At 43.2% G+C, this 20,760-nt stretch overlaps 1 protein-coding gene and 1 pseudogene across 3 annotated transcripts in view; both read left to right on the top strand.

Annotated features, from left to right (window-relative positions):
• Window positions 1-20,760, top strand: part of ANO6 (anoctamin 6) — a 182,849-nt gene that overhangs the window by 64,789 nt on the left and 97,300 nt on the right. For all 3 annotated transcript variants that reach the window (XM_032876974.1, XM_032876973.1, XM_032876975.1), the window contains one exon: window positions 8,842-8,921. In XM_032876974.1, coding sequence (XP_032732865.1) covers window positions 8,842-8,921 — 80 coding nt within the window. The remainder of the gene's footprint in view (window positions 1-8,841; window positions 8,922-20,760) is intronic.
• On the top strand, window positions 14,438-15,503 carry LOC116878909 (annotated as a pseudogene).

Below are 20,760 nucleotides of genomic sequence, written 5' to 3'. Positions count from 1 at the left end.
ATTGGAAGACTATTATCTTGGAGGAGCACTGTATTGTTAGCCTGCCTTGAGTGTGAACATACTTCACTGTGGCCCAATGCAGGATGTTTCTGGAACCATAAAAACTCTGGGGTCATTATGTAAGTAATCAGACTACATTCTGAAAATTGAAGAGCGCTAGAATGGCGGAGCTTATAATTCATCCCATTTTTGGTTCACTCACTTATGGATACTCTGTAACATATTAGGTATTGTTTCAAATTCTGAGGAAACGAAGTAGAATTAGATAATGGCTTTTCCTCCCAAGAGCTCATGGACCAGCGGAGAAGAAGAATGAATCAGGACCATACAGTGCAGTGAGGGGGATGGAAACCTATATTTCCCCCAAATTTTATCTTCTGTGGTGGTGGCCTGTTGTGAGAGAGCAACTACCATGTGATTATGTGGGCCTCTGTTCAGTGTAAAGCTGAAAATTTATGTATAATAATCACTCCTCTTTATTTCTCTTCCACACTCTAGAAGACCAACTGAAAAATACTCTATTTTGATAACTAATAATGCAAGTTGAGATTTTGGGCACCTTTAGTGACCTGACAGGTTTTACTAGACAATGGAAAGTGCTATAGGAGCATGGAGTTGAGCAAGTAAACTGACTTGGTCCATAAATGGTGTACATTGGTGGCATTGGAATAAAAATTTAAAGAAAGGGTAGAATGTGTGTGTGGGGGGCAGTGAAGGGATGCACATTTCAGGTAAAATGTACTTAGGAGGAGTTTAAAAATAAAAAGAATGGGGTGCCTGGGTGGCCCAGTTGGTTAAGTGTCTGCCTTCGGTTCAGGTCATGATCCTGGGGTCCTGGGGTCGAGCCCCACATTGGGGTCCCTGCTGAGCAGGGATTCTGCTTTTCCCTTTCTCTCTCTCTGCACCCCACCATGCACCCGGCACTACTTGCGTGCATGCTTTCGCTCTCTCTCAAATAAATAAAATCTTAAAAAAATAAAAACAAAAAGGTTAAAACTTGGTAACTGACCAAACGTCAAGTAAGGAAAGGGAAAAGTGAAGAATGACCCCAGCTCTGGCTTAGGTAGTTGAATCAATGTGATTACAATATATTGATCAAAAATGGCAAGGCAACGGAGAAAGTTTGAAACAAGGCAGTTTTTACCATAATTTAGGGAGAATATTTATTAATTTTCTAAATTGCCTGATGGATAGTGCTGAGTTTCAGACATGAGTCAAAAATTTCCTTACCCTAACAAACTTGACATCTTCATAATGACATTTTTGCCTTTGTCCCTTTTTCTTTCCCCTTCAGCTATTTCTTCCACTTCCAGAATTATCTGAGAGAAAGAGCACATACGAGAGAGTGAAAGAGAGCACATTTTTGCCTTAAGATGGGAATCACAGAATTCTAATAGAAACCATCAATCTGAATTTGAAATTGCATTCCAGAAATGATTAGAGGATGATGTCACTTTTTTTTTTTCCATTTAAATATTACCATTATTGCCAGTAACAAGCTGGGGTTAAAAAAAAAAAAAAATCAACCGTTCACTTTCAGAAAAATGAGGAAACATTTCCTGAGTCATGTCTCTTTTCATTGCAAGTAGTAGTCAACAGTGCATAGGACATTGAGGTCATTGAAAAATATTTGCTGAGTTAATGTTGTGGTTTTTTTTTTTTTTTTTTTTTTTTTACACTTGAATTTATTTTATGAAAAAGAAGAGTCAAGGTGAAAAGTTAGGAGGAAAACTTGGTGCCTAACAAGATTAAGAATGCCAGACTTTATTAAAGTAAAAAAATAATAATAGCCAATATTTATATAGTACTTAACACTTTTCAAGTCACTTTAATCTGTGTGTCAGTTAATTTATTGTCCACAATGACCTTTTGATGTAGGCATTATCATCTGCACTTTATTGATGAGGAAACAGATTCAGGGGTTGAATGGTGTGCCTGAAGCCACAGAATTAAACTGTGTAGAGGTCTTACAATTCAAGTCCACTGCCCTGGGTGGTAAAACACAGCCATCTCAGCCTTGAAAGAAACTGTCCTGTCTTTGTGTTTTATGTTTCATTTTTAACTTTCTTTTCATTTATGATGACTCTTTGGCCTCATTTTAGAATCTCATTTAATATGACAAGGTCTATAATCTGCAGGCTTACAAGCTATGGATAATAAGAGAAATAGATTTTCCCCTACTTGTCACCAAAATACAATAGGTCCTATTAAACTGAGGCCAGAGAAAGAGATACTGGAACCTGAGGACCCAAATGTACCTGTCACACAGTGATGCAGGCCCTGTTGGGAAGGCTCACTTGTAGAAGATGTGGGTAGTGAGACTAAGTGGACCCACGTAATACCTGGGAAGTGTGAAGTGGTAGGAAATGGCAGCCCAAGTGTGCAGTTACTTTAAGAATTGTGATGGGTGGGTGCTAGCATTCAGGTCAAATATCCAGTGCATGCTGAGACCAGTTTTCAGAGACTTCTGGTCAAAGGGGAGAAGAATTTCAGGTGCAGGACTGCCTAGCAAATCATTAGACATCCTCCCCAATCTGGTTATGCAAATACATCCTCGTTTCCAACATGAATGGGCCATTCCTCTGATACCTCCTTTTTTTTTTTTTTTTTTTGTTTAAATTTGACAGAGATATCACAAGTAAGCAGAGAGGCAGGCAAAGAGAGAGAGGGGAAGCAGGCTCCCCATGGAGCAGAAAGCCTGATGCAGGGCTCGATCCCAGGACCCTGGGATCACGACCCAAGCTGAAGGCAGAGGCCTCAACCCACTGAGCCACCCAGGTGCCCTTCTGATACCTCTTTACTTGTACAAAAGTTCACTAGGTCGTGACATTCCTGAAGGCAGTTTCTGTACTTTCTTATCTTGATGTTTGTACTCCTATCACCTAGCTCCGTGTCTTTAACCATTAGCCAGAATGTTGTATCTGTTTACTTATCTTGTGGAGGTTTTCCATTAGTTCTTCTAGTGGTGCTGGTATATTTACTATACCGTTCTATCATTTGATTTTCAAGATAGGTTGTTGGTTAGGGGCGCCTGGGTGGCTCAGTGGGTCAAGCCTCTGCCTTCAGCTCAGGTCACGATCTCAGGGTCCTGGGATTGAGCCCCACATTAGGCTCTCTGCTTGGCGGGGAGCCTGCTTCCCCCCTCTCTCTGCCTGCCTCTCTGCCTACTTGTGATCTCTCTCTGTCAAATAAATAAATAAAATCTTAAAAAAAAATAGGTTGTTGGTTAATATTTATTTGACTTGTATGTACAATGCTATCTTGATTCCTTATCAACTTACATTTAGCCATAGGGGGACCCCTTGGAATTATTCATAGCAGCTGAGGAGACAAATCAGTGTATTCAAAAATATGTCCAATTCTGGAATTGGACAACTTCAGATTCTCATTGTGTCACTTTTGGTGGTTGGCTTCAGGCAACTGATAACCTGAAATTTTCATCATCTGTGAAAACAAAGATAAAAATAGTATTAAGATCAGAAATTTAGAAGTGCCAAGCATAAAATAACACACTCAGGAAATTTCCGTTTATAGTTTTTCATATCACTGGGCCTGTGTACATGAACTAATTTGTATAGTGCTGTATTGTTTTACAACATGCTTTTGAGTTGTCATTTGTACCCTTCACACAGCCCTGTGAGATAACAAGGGAAAGTAATTTTATTAACAACTTCAGATAAATAAACTGAGACTAAGTTATTGCCTGGGATCATGCTGCTAAAGTTGCAGAATCAGGACTTGAACTCAGTCAATCCCTTTAATCCATGCCCAGTGCCCTTTGCACCAGGTTCATCTATTTTTACCTGCTGTCTCTCATGTGGTCACTAGGAGTCTGATCATTTCAGTGACAACCAATCACCGTAATAAATATGTCAGTTGGACCCACCCACTTCCATGCTGGTGCTGTTTGATAAAGTGTGAGTGCTTAATTCTGATTACTTTTATTGCTAGGGCACTACTTATCAGGCACTTTGTTTTTTTTTTTTTTACTCATGAATTTCCTGAAAGGTCTTTTTATGTTTTCCGATGGATAATAGATTGGCTAAGTTATAAAATTATAGATAATGGATCCTTTTATCACCCACTTTAAATAAGTCTCAAATTTGCTTTGCTCTAGAGGTGATCTATTTTACGGTCTGAAAATAAGTGTTAGTTATTCCATTTCTTCTAATTGATAGACGAATAAGCATATGAATTGCAACTCTCTGGTGAGCTTTCCACTGTGTTGTTATGAACCCATTAAAGTGAAGAGGCCTCTAGATATTGGGCCCCTTCCTTTTGTTCTGGCAAGTCAGTCAGAACTAATACCACCAATGACTGGATTCCTTTAATCTTATTATACTTACCTACCTTGATAGTTTTTTGGTTTGTTTTTAGAATAAGACTCTTTTTTTTTTTTTTTAAGATTTTATTAATTTATTTGACAGAGATCACAAGTAGGCAGGGGCAGGGGCGGGGAAGCAGGCTCCCTGCTGAGCAGAGAGCCCGATGTGGGGTTCGATCCCAGGAGCCTGAGATCATGACCTGAGCCGAAGGCTTTAACCCACTGAGCCACCCAGGTGCCCTACCTTGATAGTTTTTAAAACGTGCTTTTCTTTTACTTTTAACTAATTGTTATGTGATTAATTATTAAATTTTGGAAAAGTAGAATTTTAGTGGGTTTCTTTTGACCCAGAACCTCAATTGTTTGACTTTTACCTACATAAACCAAATCGATAGATATGTGTACAGTGCTTTCCAAAGTATTCCTTCAGTTTTCTGTAAGTCTTTGTAGCCTGGCAGTTACTAATGAGCTTAAAATTAACGTTCATCGTGTCTCAATTTCTTTTTCTCAAGAAGAGGGAGACTTGCTTGCCTGGTTCTTCTTGGTATCCTCAGGGCCTAATGACACAATGACTGTGTAAAATAAAAACCGGGCAGTGAATGTTCGTCGAACCTGACTTTCCATTGTGCTTTCTTTGTAAATCCATACAAAAATTCCACCAATAGGTGAAGGCCAAAATTTGGTCATCATATTACAATAACTATTTTTCGGGTCTCTAGTCAGCTTTTTGATGAACAGATAACACAGAGATCACAAAATATACTTTTATATACCAACAGCTGAAATTAAATGACCTTATCATGAAGCCATTCAAAGTGGTACTTTCGTTGTGTAAAGCGAGGCATGTTGACAATACTGAAAATACATTTCAAAATGGTAAATGAAAAATGATTTATGTAAGGTAAAAAGTTAACATTTTTGCCTTATTAGAAGGTTTTTCCCCCCGATTCTGCTGTTTTTCATAAAAAGCCCTCAAAGCGTCACCTTGATTTTGACTGTTTTTGCTGAGAAATGAACTTTTTCAGCTGTGTTAGATTACCAGAAATGAGAATATCAAACAGTAACGGGAGCCCTTCGGTAGTGGAAGTGTAATGATCATATTAGCATCATAAATCATTTGCTTCCCAGTACTACAGTAGGTCATGAGAGCAACAGCTGCAGCTTTGTTCTACCTAGATGATGTTTCAGTAAAGCCATTTCTGTTTTTATTCACTCAAATTTACAGTTTCTCCTTTGTGTTGACATTAAGCAGTGAATCTATTAGTTTCCATTACCGACAGAATAACTAAAACTATAAATAGTTCTATATTTTCTCTCGCAAATCCTCTCAAGCTGCAGTCGGTGTCTTTAATTTGATAAAACATCTGGGTAATACATCTTGTTTCTTCTCTTTCAGCAAATGCATACTTTCTTAAGTCTTTCCTTAAAAAAACAAAAACAAAAAAACCCCCAAAAAACTCAACAGCAGTTCTATCCCTTTGACCTCAGATTCCTCATAGTTAAATTGGGCATCTAATTGTGAAGTAATCCAGATAAGATGCAAAAGTCAGATCACTCGATCTGATTCACAAAACTCATTTTTAAAAGAAATATCTGAGTATTATGTTCCAGTGAGTTGCTGGTTCTGCCAAAAAACAAAAACAAAAACAAAACAAAACCCACAACACAATGTATCATAAATACCACATACCTGACTTTTTAATATTTAAATATAAAAACGTTAGGTCTTTCCTTCCTAATGTAAACCAAGTTGCAGATCACCGATTTCAAACACAGTGTCATGTGTATAAACACATTTTAGCAAGTTGTAGAAGCACCCTTCAAGATTGTGATTATCTTGGACAACCGTGGTTCTGATGTTGGAATAAACCAGTTTCTTACATTACAATTCCCTAAGTGTAGAAGGCTGCACGGTAATCGCCACATTCCTCTGGGGTTCTCAGAGGCAAGCCCCGTAATTTTGGCTTTGGCTGCAGTTCTGTAAGCTTTGGCCCACCATGTCTATTTCTGGTTTCTGCTTCGGTTCACATTTAGGGGTCTTGTGAGAAGCTCAGTTTTTCTCTTGTGAGAATCACGTGTTTGTATTGTCATGGCTACTGGCACGACCTTTCGGTTCATAGGTGTACAGTGATCTGAATTTAGTGGACAGGATTCTGAGTAGATCTTTAATCTAGATATTGGAATGTTTCTTAGTGATGTGCCAAAACTAAGAGTTTGGTAGCTGAATTGTTGGCTGACATTTTGGTTTTGTTGAATAGCCACTTTTAATCCATCTCCCCAATAAGCTTTCTTTTGGACCATTGAAGGGAATTTTTTTCTGGATTGATGGGGACTCAGCCTTTTCCATCCCAAAAGCCTATAATGGATTTTTTTTTAAATTAGAATGCTTTTTTAAAAGGCATGACAAAGCCAAGATAACATCACACTTCATAAAATTAAAAGTAATTTCTGTAAATTAAATTAAAAGTAATTTAATGCTTATTCCATGCTCAACCTTTCTATTTTTGATAAATATGTCCTTTAAAAAAAAGCTGGTTGGTCCAAGTTGGGATGCAGATACCATATACTGCTAATGGTGGTTGTGATATTGTGATTTTATAATAAGAAATATGTTCGATCTTCCTCAGTTCCAGGCAAGAGCTCCTGCAACTCTGGTAACTTCCTAAATGAGGAGATAAGAAAGGTGCATTTTGTTATGTTGATGAGGGGACTTCTGGAAAGCCCCTGGGTAACCCCAGGGTGAGGGCTGGTTGCAGCGGAAACCCACAGGGAGATTAGAGGGCTGAAGCTTTCAGTCCTGCCCTCTGACTTCGAAGGAGGTGGGAAGGAAGATTGAATCAGTTGCCAGCGGCCTGTGATCAATCAATCCTGTCTAAGTAAGGAAGCTAATGTAGAAACCCAGAGGGTGGGGTTGGAGAGCTTCAGGTTGGTGAGCTTGTGCAGGTGTGTGGAGAGAGGGGAGAGACTAGCAGGTGTGGGGAGAGAGATGCCTTCATGAAGAGAGGGCATCCAAGCCCTGTGCCTCTTCGCACATACCTTGCCTTTGACCCTCTTCTTCTGGCTATTCATCTGTATCCTTTATAATCCCCTTTATAATAAACTGGTAACTGTAAGTAAACGTTCCTCTGAGTTCTGTGAGCCACTCTAGCAAATTAATTGACCAAGGAGAGGGTGGTGGGAACCTTTGATTTATAGCCAGTCAGTCAGAAGCTTGAGTGACAGCCTAGACTTGCTGGGGCCTGTCTTGTGGAACCAAGCCCTTAACCCATGGTCTGATGCTATCTTCAGGTGGAGAGTGTCAGAATTTAGGTAATTGTTTGGTGGTGTGGGGAAGAAAACACATATCGGAGATACGTTCCTTAGGGTCTTTCAATCTCTGCCTTTTTCATATCATTGATTTATTGAAGAGGCTAGACCTGTTGATAAGTTAGAATATTTATTTAAATTTATTTAAATGTGCATGTAAACACATTTAAATATTTAAGTTCATTTAATTAAGAACATTTTCCCCACACACAGTCCAAATTACATTGTTACCTTTATCAATATTAATAACTCCTTAATATAATCCAATGCTTAATCAATATTCAGATTTCCCCAGTTTGTTTTTAAGTCTTCTACATCTGGTTTGTTCAAGCCCAGATCCTGTCTGGAAGCACAGACTGCAAATGGTTGTTTTGTCTTGTTTTCTCTCTTATCTTTTGATCTGGACCAGTTCCTTTTATTCATATCAGGAACTTATGGGCACGGTGAGACTGGTGCTTGCAGAACAACCCAGCTTCTGGATTTGGTTCCTTTTCCCCTCCTACACTGCTGTGAAACACAGTAACCCCTAGTCACATGTGGCTATTAAGCTGTTGAAATGTAGCTAGTCCAAATTGAAATGTGTTGTGACTATAACATACACATTGGCTTTCTAAGGCTTAGGATAAAAAAAAAAAAAATAAACTATTTCACTAATAATTTTTTATGTTGAATACATGTTCAGATGATCTGGGTATATCAAGTTAAATATATTACTAAATTAATTTTACCTGTTTGTTTTTCATTTTCAAAATGTACCTACTAGAAAGTTTTATTTGGCACCCAGTATATTTCTCCCAGATGGTGCTCGTCAACAGATTTTAAAACAGAAAACTGCTACCCCAAATGACTCCACATCAGTTCTCTGAGATATAGTTGAAGAGAGAACATTAATAGGCTAAAATGTTCCTTAGCTAGAGTTTTACAACATTCAGTTGCTGTGTCCTTCCAAGTGGAAACTAAGTGATTTTCCGTAGTTGATCTAGTCTCGAGCATTTTAAGACGGAGTATCCTACAAGCATGGCATTGTCCAGTAGATGGAATAGCTCCTAAAGATCTTGAGTGGCCCTGCTACCTGGGGGGGGTTAAGTCCCATAACCTGGGAGGTGTGCCACAGGTGCTGATACAGTTGTTACACCGGTGCTGCTGATTCACAAGCAGAAAAGTATTATGAGCCAGTGAAAGTCATGCTTTCTTTCTTTGTTTATTTCTAGGGTTGGACAACATTGAGCAGACAGCTGTCTCCAGTTTTGGAGCGCTGGAAAGTCAGCCTGATTTCCGAACCCCAGAGTTTGTAAGTACTACTACTGCCTCTTCCATTCTCACCAAATGCAGAAGGTTTTTCATGAAATCTTGCCCTCAGTGCCTCTGGATGTGGCACAGGTCTCAGTGGCAGAGCTGTGTATTTAAAGCTCTGGTTCTGTGGGGAACGGGTTCCTGAACTACAGTGTCTTGGTGTCCTGCTCCGTAGGCTTATTCTTCATACTGTTTTGTACTTTCTGCAGTGAAGTAGCATCGTTCCTTCCAAAACTCCTCCTCCATTCACGGGTAGCTTTGCTGTTAGTTTCTGCTGTTAGTGACTCTGGAAACCAGTCTCCCTTGAGCACATACAGGTACATTGCCCAGTCTGATTCCCATTTCACTATGCAGCCGTCAGTCATATGACCTTTATAGATGTATCTCGTAGGGCTGGGACTGTTTTGTTGGTTGTTCCTACCAACGGGGGAACTAACTGCTTTCACTAAATTAGGCTCATTAAAGATTAGCCATGGTTCTCACCCTCAAGGAATTAAAAATCTTATTAGATGCTACTGTGATTTTATTAATGCCTTGTTTAAAGAAAATTAAGCACATAGGATGCCACGTGCAGAATGTCCTTAGCAAATAGATTTTATATTAGGCTCGTTTGAAGAGAGGGATGGGAAGAAGTGTTTCTCTGACTCACGTACCGTATTACTGCACCAGATGTGTAGGAAAAGCACACCAGGATCCACCTAGATTTACTTATTTTTGCCCCTTGCTGCAAATGGCTTGTCTACCACTTCAGCAAGGCAAAAGGCTTTTTTGGCTTATTTTCAAAGTGAGACATACAGTTGCCACACCAGTAATTGGCAGAGCACAATTGTATTATTGATAAAGACAAAAAAAAAAAAAAAAAAGAGCGAGTGAGAGAGAACTCATTATGTGCTTTTCTTCTTCTCACTCATTCTTTATGGATTACTTACTAAATTCAGCAAAGAGTAAGGAAACCAGGCAGTGCTCTGGACTGAAAAGGGATTGCACATGAAACTGTATCTGCAATGCCATTTTATTTCACAGTGTGGGACTCCTGTGGCGTACTAGCAGATCGCATACTGTGAAAATCACTTGGATATAATAGAAAGACCACGTCTTCAATGACTTCCCTGTTACATTCAATGAGATTTTCAGTGAAGGAAAATTGCGAATGCCCACCAATGTATCCTGTATCTTAGTTAAAGTAGCAGGGCAGTTTTGTGGGTTTTTTTCCTAACTTCTACAGTGAGAACCCCAAAGCAGAATTGATGCAGATATTTCCCATTTGAATATGAAATTGATACAGACTCCCGGAGCTGGCCCTTTTTTGTTTTATTTTCTAACTGCTGCACGTTGATACTCTTCAAGCACTATTTCTAATCTACAAAGAGCTGTGTGCAGTAGAGTGCTGATGTGCTTGGCAAGCACCTATAGGGTTTGCACTGGTTCCCTGTGTGAAAATAAAAGTATTTTTCTCAAAAACAGGTTTTAGTGTCTTATAGGAGGTTTGAGATTGGCCTGCCTCAGCGAGGTCTTTGCAACAGATAGTCCACACTGGTAATCACACTAGTAATGTTCTTCTACCTTCAGTGTTAGCTTCTTGACTACCTCGTTTTCCTTTGCAAGGGGTGAAGGCTGGTGAGTCTAAGAATAACGAGGGGTAGAACTTGAGGATCACAGGATACACTGATGTTTTAAGAGATTTCTCTTAACGATGGGTCTGAGAACACCAAGCTGAAAGGAGATTTTTAGGCTAACTCCCCATATTTTTCTTTCTCACTGTCATGCCTCAGTGATCTCTAGAGCCCTTTCTTGAGACCACAGGAGACTTGGTGAAGCATGGTTTCCTTAAATGTGCGGTTGAGACAAGATTTCTGTATCCGGTTATTATCTTTATCTAGTTGCGAGTTCATACCGTGTTTAAGGAAGGAGTCTCTGATTTTCTTGTGCTTTTTAGACATCTGCACCTCTGATGCTCGTTGCACGCCCCCGTCGGCAGGGTCTGTGTCCACAGCTGCTTGCGTTTCCTCCCCACATCACTGTGGCCCCTGCCTCAGTTCCTCCCTACACAGATCTTTCCCAAACTGCTGCCTCCCTGGTAAACAAACAGGAGGCGCGTGAGGCGCCTTGAGAACAGAGTCCCCGAGGGAATCAGGCACGACATGCAAGGGAAGCCTTTTTTTGGAGGCAGAAAGCGACAGCATCCGTGAAAACGGGCGGCTCTCGTGTGTAGGCAGGTGGATTGGGCAGATGCCAGGACAAAACCAGGTATGTGGGTCCAAACCAAACATTCAGATCCAAACCAGGGGCACCAGCACAAACCCAGGAGCAGAGGGAGCGTGGCACAAAGCGAAACTGCAAACAGAAAGAAGAGGGAGAAGAAGAAAAGGAGCCGAGGTATCAGCGTTCTGTTTTTCTCCATCTGGCATCTGGAAGCAGCAGCTGCCGTGTGCTGAGGTGAACGGAAACACAGCAAGGCGTAGACGGTGTTTACTCAGGCTTTATCCTCAGCTAGTTCGGATTTTAGAAGGATCAAGAGCCTCGTGTTTTCAGCGGAGTGTATTTATACAGTTTGGCCAACGGGGAGAACAAAACGCTTATCATTATTGGTTTGTTTCCTTCAGGACTTCTGTTTTTCTTTCGTTTGACACCAGGCCCGCGCGAGCGATGCTGGTTGAGTACCTTGGTTCCCAGCACGATACGCACGGGAAAGTTGTCCTTTGCAGCTCAGGTGTCTGTGGCGATGCGTCAGGCCCAGCCGGGCCTGCTGTCAGGACTGCATAAATCACGGATAGATAAACGCGGCCGCAAAGCCCCCACATGGCCGGTTCTCAGTGGGGGCCCCGTGGCTGGGCCTGACTCTCTGAACTGCCCGGGGGCAAGCTGAGACGGACGTCGGGTGCCCGTGTTCTTGCTTGTGAGGAGCTGGGGACATGTTCCAGCTGGACACAGCCCCACCTGAGGGGACGTGTGGACGTGTGGATGTGTGGATGGGGCTCCCAGTGAATGGGGCCTGGTGAAATGCTGGCTCCACAGAGAGTAACCGGGTGACCTCGTAGTGGTAGGAAACCAGCTCGATCCTGGTTCTTTGTTTAAGCGCAGTGAAAATCTGCTTGTGATCTGCTTAATTAACTTAATATTTTATCCTGAATGGTGTCCCACACTGTTGTTTTTCCAGGTGTATTGAGACATGATGGACACACAGCATGGTGAAGGTTTACGGTGTACGGCTCTATGCTATTTTTTTTCCTTTCTGACATGATTGTTATCTCTAACTTCTGTTCCCTTGTGCTGATGAACTATAATTAATCCTATCGTAGTTTTCAAAGCAGTTAGTTCAAGGGGGATCTAGTGAAGGAAACGGTGACATAGCCAGATGCTCTGGAACCCTGTGATGGGTGGCCATCATTTAGGGACACGGGCTGTGAAGACAGGCTAGGTTCATGAGGACAAGGATTGGACTGTGGAGAAGGGATTTGGCCAAAGGGAGTCTGGGGACTGGATATCAGTTACCCAGATAACCTTGCTGAGTTCAGACTAGCAGAGGCTGCAGAACGAGGCAGTTCAGTTAGAACCGAGGCTGGGGAGCCACCAACACAGTAGTGGAGCAGGTACAGGCTTTCCTGCAGTGTGGTAGCATGCCGAAGTCGGGCAACCCAGGCTTCCCCTGGTGCGCTCACTCTCAGGTCTGCTTAAGAGCAAAGGTGACCTGAGGCCAGGGGCTCATCAGTCATGGCCGGCCCAGAGGAGCCCAGGTTGATTACAAGCCCCAAGGAGTGCAGGAAGAGTAGGGGAACGGTTGAGTGATGGTCAGGGCTCTTTCTAGAGACCCTGACTCTCTTGGTACTGACCCAGGAACTTGGGTGCACAGGAGGAATGGGGTGTGGGGAAGAACTCCAGGGAAGCAGTGGGGAATCTGCTTGTAGCTAGCTGGATGGAAACCAGGCTGATGTCAACACAAAAGCACATGGAAGGAAAGGAAAGGCTAAAGAATTATATTTTATGATCTGAGTCTTGCTAATAAGAGCCCCCTTTCCATCCTTTCCAGAACTCGGGCTTTATGTCTAAATCTCCTGGCTTTTAGAGGCAGGAAGACTCTAACCACCTCTTGTTTCTTGCCAGTTGATGCTGTTTTCCTTAGTTTGGCTTCAGCCAAATTTGCAGTAAATGATAAGAGCTTAGGCTCGCCTAAGAGTATTAGGGTCATAATAGGATAAACCAGGGAAGATGATGAGAAACTATAGGATTTAGAAAGATTAAGTCAAGACAGAGACTTAGGAAGAGGAGGATCAGAGTGGAGGGAGAGGGGGTCCCCTTTGTTCCACACTTGTGTCTATGCAGAAAGGAGGTCTGAGGAGTCGTTATCCTGTTTGGGATTTTGTGTAACTGGGTTCCCTTTCTGGGGGGAGATACTACTTTGCAGAAAATATTGTTGATTTCCTGAAATTGACGTTAGATTGTCTTTAACTAGATGGAAATATATACGATCCCCGAGAGTTAAAATACTACTCTGCTCTTTGAGGCACTAGAGTGAACAGTAGAAAAAACATCCCTGTACTTCTGGAGCTTACGTTTTGGTGGGGGAGACATAAAGGACAAAATAAATAAGATCTTAGGACATGCTAAGTCCTTTAGAGAAGGGTAAAGGAAGAATTATATGTATGTGTTCGGGGCGGGGGCTGGCTGTGGTTTTAAATGGAATGGTCAGGGCATATCTCAGAAAGGTGTGTGCAGAAGGGGACAGGTGAAAATACCTGAAAGCAGGGGTGCTACAAAAAACTATTTGGAAATCTAGATGAAGGGTGTTCCAGGCAGAAGGAATAGCATAGACAAACGTCTGGAGGTAGGAGTTTGAGATACGTTTGAGGAATAGGAAGGAGGCCATTGTGATGAGCAGAATGAAATGTGGTGAAGATAACGGATAGTGGGGCTTCATAGGCCCTTGTGAACACTTTGGTTTTATTCTGAATGAGTTGGGAAATCAATTAAGGGTGAGCCTTTGGGGGATAAACTGGGGGCTTTTGAGCAGAGGAATGATTTGACTGCCCTGCCCTGTGTTTTGACAGGATCGCTTTGGCTGTGTTGGGAATAGATTACAGAAGCGTAGGAGCAGAAGCAGGGAGACCGCTTGGACTTCTCAGGAACCCAAGTGAGAGGCGGTGGCGGCTTGGTCCTGAGTGCTAATTCTGGTGTTAGTGAGACATGCTCCAATTCTCGTATGTTTCGAAGGTAGAATCAATAGGATCTGTTGACAGATCAGACCTGAGGTGTGCGGGAAAGAGCAGTCAAAGATGACTCAAGGTTTTTGACCCTGGGGGACTATGAATGGAGCAGTTTGAGGGGAGGATACACAGGGGAAAATAAAAATTCTGTTTCCAGCACGTGAAGTTTGAGACATCCATGCGTAGATGTCGGTATGCTGTAAAATATACAGGTGTGGAGTTAGAGAGAGCAGTCTAGCTAGAGATGTGGGGGTTGTCCACACAGGGGTGGTGTTTGAATCTGTTCCACGGACTGAGGCCAGCAAGGGGTGAGATGAAGAGACCCTGGATGGAGCCCTGGGGACTCCAGTGTTCACAAGTCAGGGGACCTGAGGACGAATCCACAGAGGAGGCTGAGAAGAAGGAGCAGTGAGGTTGGAGGAAAATGAGGAGAGTCCTGGGAGCCAAAGAAGGTTTAAAGTTGGAGGGAATGACCAGATCTGCTGGGTAGGATGGGAATTTGGATTTAGTAGTGTGGAAGCCTTGACAAGAGAAGTCTGAGCTGAGCAGTGGGATACAAAACTAGAGAGGACTGAATACAGTAGGGGAGAAGACGAATGGGAAACACAGCATTTAGATAACACATCCAATTATTTTTTCCTTCTCTAAACATGAATGCAGAACAAGGTGTTATTATGTATGAGGACGAAGAGAAGTTTTTTAATTTAGTCTGAAGATGGCAAGAATTGCCCCTACCCCTGGCCAGGTTAGGCTGTAGCACGGGCAGTGGGCGGAGCTGGTCCCTTCCTGCTGCCCTTCTCCTCCTGCCTTGCAGCCTGGCCTGGATTCTCCTTGTCTTCTGCAGTGAGCGCTGTGGCAATGTGCTAGTGTTGCACGGCGTCACCCAGTGCACGGAGGGGGCCGAGTTCTCCCGGGAGGTGATAACCAACTTGCCCCTCTGTAGCCGCCCCATCCCCTGCCAGGTGCTGCTCATCGGGGCTGGAGACGGGGGTGACCTGCAGGAGAGGGTGAAGCATTCCTCTGTGGAGTCAGCCTGTGGTCCAGTGGGAGACTGACAAGGATGTTGTTCAGGTCTCTAGGAAGTTCCTGCCAGGCATAGCTGTGGGTGGCTGCGGCCCCAAGCTGACCCTACACGTGGGCGATGGTTTTGAGTTCATCAGACAGAACAAGGATGCCTTTGATGTCATCATCACTGACTTCTGCAGACCCCCTGTGCTCTGCCAAGACTCTCTTCAAGGAGTCCTATCACTGGCTCGTGAAGGTGGCCCTCAAGGATGGTGGCGAGTGTCCCCTGCCAGGGCGAGTGGCAGTGGGTGGCTGCCCCCCAGACCTCAGATTTCCCTGTGGCAACTTCCGCTTACTGCACCGTCCCCACCTAACCCCGTGGCCCGATTTATTCTCACAAGTAGGAGGAAAACCAGTGTATTGGGACCCAAGTAGAATTAGTTCCATAGTCTTCCTAGTAGGAGCTTGTTGAAGTTTTTTAAAAAAATATTTATTTATTTGACAGAGGGAACACAAGCAGGAGGAGTGGAAGAGGGAGAAGCAGGCTCCCCGCTGAGCAGGATGCCCGACGCGGGGCTCGATCCCAGGACCCTAGGATCATGACCTGAGCCAAAGGCAGATGCTTAACGACTGAGCCACCCAGGCGCCCCTCTCCCCCTTTTTTAAGATTTTATTTATTTATTTGACAGAGACGCAGTGAGAAAGGGAACACAAGCAAGGGTAGTAGGTGAGGGAGAAGCAGGCTTCCCACCAAACAGGGAGCCCGATGCGGGGCTTGATCCCAGGACACCGGGATCATGACTTAAGCTGAAGGCAGAGGCATAATGATTGAGCCACGCAGGTGCCCCTGAAGTATTTTCTTGATTGCTTCTTGTTTACCAGTGAAACGAGAAGCAAGACATTAACTAACACTGAGGAAGGAAGAAGAGTGTAAGTGACCTAAAGAGAGAGGAGAAGGTATGAGACCGTCATCTGAGAGTGAAAGCTCTGGGAAATGTAGTATGATTTCCTGGCAGCACTAAGTGAACCCACCTGGGGTTTGTTGTCATGACAGGTGTGTGCTTTTCCCACTTAAGTCCGGTTTTGGGAGCAGTACATTAGACAACAAGTTTGATTTAGGCAATTTGGGGGTTTCTTCAAGCCGGTTCAGTGAAGCAAGACAGGGCTAAGAGAGTTTTAAGGTGTTTGCAAGAGAGTAGAGCACCAGGGACATGAGCAGGATAAGGCAGTAGGATCAGGACAATTAGACCTTAGTGGGGTTTGATAATTTTTGCAGTTGGGGTATTGGAGAGAGTGAACAGGAAAAATATGATTGGAGAGTCAGGATTTTCTGACTAAGGGAGGGATTACAGTAACCAGGACAGACAAGGTCTGGAATACTGAGCATTGGAATGAGAGGAATGAGAGGCTGGGGCAGGGTAGAGTTGCAGGGACAGGATGCTGGGAGGGTGGAGGTGGAAATCCCCAAGAATTATGTCAGAAGAAATGTCTTGGAGAGGTTGAGGATGAGGCAGGCTCAAATCTCTAAGAAAGGAGGGCTAGTGACTCAGGGATCAGTAGGTGGCTGCCAAAGGAGACGACCGGAGAGGTGGGAGCGAAACCTGAAGGATGGCAGAATAGAAGCTGAGAAGCAGATGACGTGGTGAGTAGTTTTCGGTGTTGCATAGGGATTCAGTCAGCAGATTCCTCAGCCTCAGCACCACTGACATCTTGGGTTGGATTTCTCTCGTGGCGGCTCTCCTGTGTACTCTAAGATGTTTAGCAGCATCACTGGCCCTGGCCCATGGGATGCAAAGGTCCTTGTCCCCAGCTGTGACAACCGCATATGCCCAGACATTGTTAAATGTCCCCTGAGGACAAAATTGCCCTCATTTAAGAACCAGTGAGTTAAACCAATACTGGAAAAGCATTAGGGTCACTGGTGTCCTTATATAGAGCTGTTTCTGGGGAGTGGTGGGAGTGCCCCTCTAATCCAGTTTGGAGTGGATTATGGAACAAGGAGGAGAAAAAAAAAAATAGGAAATCCTGAACTCTCTTTCCGGGAGTCTGACTTTGAAGGGATGGAGGGTGAGAGAGAAAGAAGTGGAGGAGACTGAGAACCAGAGACGATACCCTCCTGTCGGATGGAACCCTGAACAGATTTAAATATTGATGAGAAAAGAGTGGCTTTGAGATGGGCTGTGGAATGGTTTATAGATGTGGAGGGTCCACATTAGATGGGAGGAGCAGTTTCTCTAAAGATACGGGAGCAGCAGCTGGATGCTGCTGGTTTATGGCTTTGTTGGAGAGAAGCAGAGGGAGTTCTTATCCAACAGCTTCCACTTTCAACCGCTGAGAGTGAAGAGAACGGAATGTTGGGGTGGTGGGGGAGTGGGGCGGCGGGTGGTGCTTTGAAGCAGTCCTGTAGAGACAGAGGAGCAGAAGACCATGCTGCCCTAGAAAACAGAAAAGTACGAGGATGCCTGGGTAGTGGTGGGGGCCTGTGTGGGGCTGGTGAGCCTGAATTCCAGCAATCCCAGCCTGCTTACTGTGGATTCTCCAGGTCGCTCAGACACCAAGAAAGCAGAGAGCAGGCTTCTGCCTGAGTTGGGATTTTGCTAGATGGTCAAGATGGAAAGTGCAGAATACTGGTAATACTGATGAAACGATGAGTCTGGGAAATGTAACCTTTCAAAAGGAGGGGAGGGGAGGGAAGGAAACGCGCATCTACAGATTGGTTAGAAAAAGTCATGGTGCCTCTGAGGGCATTGTGAAATGAGGAGGAGATGTTAGTTATGGTCAGAAAGGGGGATACCTGAGTAAGTGGTTTTGGAAAGAGAATTTTTCAAGTGATAAGGTCCAGGGTGAGACCATGGAAGTTAGTGAATGAAAAGGAGAACATCACTAGGGTCAAATTACTAAGGAGCCAAAGTGGCTCAGTCATGTCGGTGGATACAGATGTCCTTCTGGATGAGGGACAACTTGGAATGGAGAGGGAAGTGTGAGTCAGGGGCCAGATTTTCAGTGGACCAGGAGCAGCAGCTAGCAGGTAGGAGATGATAGGCTCTGGGAAACTCTGGGGGTTTACGCTACTTGCATGGACCGAAGAGGAGCTGCTTTTACCCCAAGAACACTGGGGACTAATGGTCTGGAAGTGACTTATAGAATAAGGTGAATATCAACCTTACTCCTTTGCCCTGAGTATGAAAGGTATGAAAGAATGATCAGAGCCAGTTGCCCAGAGGTCTGCATAGTTTTGTTTTCAGGCTTTGTTTCAACGTGTTCGGTCAACTTTTTTGTTTGTTTGTTTTAAAGATTTTATTTATTGATTTGACTGAGAGAGACACAGCAAGAGAGGGAACACAACCCGGAAGAGTGGGAGAGGGAGAAGCAGGCTTCCCGCTGAGCAGGGAGCCTGACTCGGGGCTTATCCCAGGATACTGGGATCATGACCCCAGCCAAAGGCAGACGCTTAACGACTGAGCCACCCAGGCACCCCTGATCGGTCAAGTTTTATTTCAAAATGGCTTCCAGGGTCTGTTTTCATCTTCATCTCCCCTCCCTCAGAAATCCAGACTTCATTTTGGTTATTTCTGGCTTAACTGGCCCTGAAGTAAATGAATTGGTGCTGGGGCTGTTGAGGGAGACTGGCAGTCCAGGATCTTTCTGGCTAATCTCAGAAACCCAACCAAATTCCCAAGGTCTGCCTCAAGATCCCAGGATCTTCAGGACCTGGAAGACTGGGAATAAAGCATTTCTTTACTTGGCTTTGTACTGTTGTGTCTTCTACAAAGAAATAGGATGGCTTTGCTTTGTAGGTTTTGGCACTAAGTTCACCAAACTAAAAGAGAAAAGGAACTCACCCAAATAAGGAAACCAAACAAAGGAACATGGATTTGGCAAAAGAACTCTCAAAAGAAGAAATGAGACCAAAGATAGGCTAGTAAGAATAGCTGAATTGGCCCATTTGCTATGGTAGGAATTCACCTGGTATTTCAACTTTGAGAGCATTTCATGCATTCAGGAGCGAAAGGTGAGGGAATGTATACTTTGCCTACTCGTTTGCTTTATGTGGCTGATTCAGAAGCTACATTTGTTGATTTGTTAGGATTGGAGGGTAGGAGCAAAAATAGGCCAGCGTGCAAAGTCTCCGTCAGAGATTTCTTTCTGAGTCACTTCTGTGGAATGCAGAATGTATTTTTCCAGAGAAACAGTCATCAATGATGACTGGGCTTCTAGGCCCAGCTGGACCAGACCAGCTACGGCCAGTTTAACTTAGAGTTAACAAAATTATCATTCCGTGCTCATAATCCTCTGGAATATCCCAATCTTATTTTTTCCACTATTACTAAAAGTTAAGAATAAAAGTAAAGTCCGGAGTGAATGTGTTGAATGGAAGCTTGTGGAAAAATTGCTTAGCATGGTGAGTGAAAGAGAGAAAGATTGACTTTAGAGTTGTGTTAGATTTTGAAGCAGTAATCTAAAACTTGAGGAAGACAATTTAATGGTATGAGAAAACAGAGGGGGAAAGAACTTATCAGCTTCTATATTTCTTTTGTCTTTTTTTCCTTTAATTTTTATTTATTTATTTATTTATTTTAGATTGGTTGTGTTCAAGCCCTAGGAGAGAGAGCTATAGAAGCCCAGGCTGCATAAAACTAGTGTGGAAAGGCATGTCGTTATTCCAAATGAGTTTAAACTTCTTAGCTAGAAGGATTATGTGTCAACCAGGGTATTCAAAGGACATGTGATTTGCTCCTGGAACCACAGTTGGGAATCCGGAGGTGATGTGGGGGCCAGGACAAGTTCCAGAATTGTAGAGGGACAAATATAACAGTTTTCCAGAAGGTGTAGGGTTAGAGTAGAAGTTGGACATAGACTGAATTCTGATAAATGGAGACAATGCCCCTAGAGTATTAATCTCCAGGAATATTACAGAATGAGATTTTTAAGCAGATGGTTTGTGAATGTTAAAAAAGGAAAGGTCATCAGGAGCCAATGCAACTTCAATAAAAATAAGTCATGTCAAACTGAGTACATTACCTTTTTCTTTTTTTTTAATTGGAGGTGGTTATAATGGTAGAACAGGGGAAAGCCACGGGCATTTTTGTGTTTTTTTTTAATTGAAGTGTAGTTGACACATTTTTGTGTGTTTTGATTTTAGCAAACAGTGTGAAAAAGATTACATTTAGATACAGAATGAAGAAATGTGGACCCAGTGAGAGTATACTTATCTGGGCAATTGATCTTACCAAGACTGAAACAACGGCTAGAAATCAATTCCTAGAGGAGACAAAAATCAATATGAATTAAAGTAAGCTCCTGCTCCCTAATTCACAAATATATGCTGCCTAAGTACAGATTGTAAGAGCTGAGGCTGACTGATCATGTGAAAAGGCTAGGTATTGGCCTAATTAAACTTATTATGAATCAAGCATGTAATAATAATGTCAAAAAGTTAATTCAAGTCTAGGTTGCATTCATACCTTTTTGACCAGAACAAAGGAAGTACTAGGCTTCTCCTGCTCATTATCAGTAAAGCCGCCCACTGTTCCGGGTGCACAATTTTAAGGCGGGGGGCAGAGGGGCAGCATGTTGATCCTAGAAAATCAACATGGTAGTGGATTCTAACACTTAGGCAAGAATATGATA

This window comes from Lontra canadensis, unplaced genomic scaffold, assembly GCF_010015895.1.
Source record: "Lontra canadensis isolate GAN:19392208 unplaced genomic scaffold, GSC_riverotter_1.0 scaffold59, whole genome shotgun sequence".
Taxonomy (NCBI): Eukaryota; Metazoa; Chordata; class Mammalia; order Carnivora; family Mustelidae; genus Lontra; species Lontra canadensis.
The sequence above is the reverse complement of the archived record's forward strand: the minus strand, read 5'-3'. Positions and strand labels throughout refer to the sequence as shown.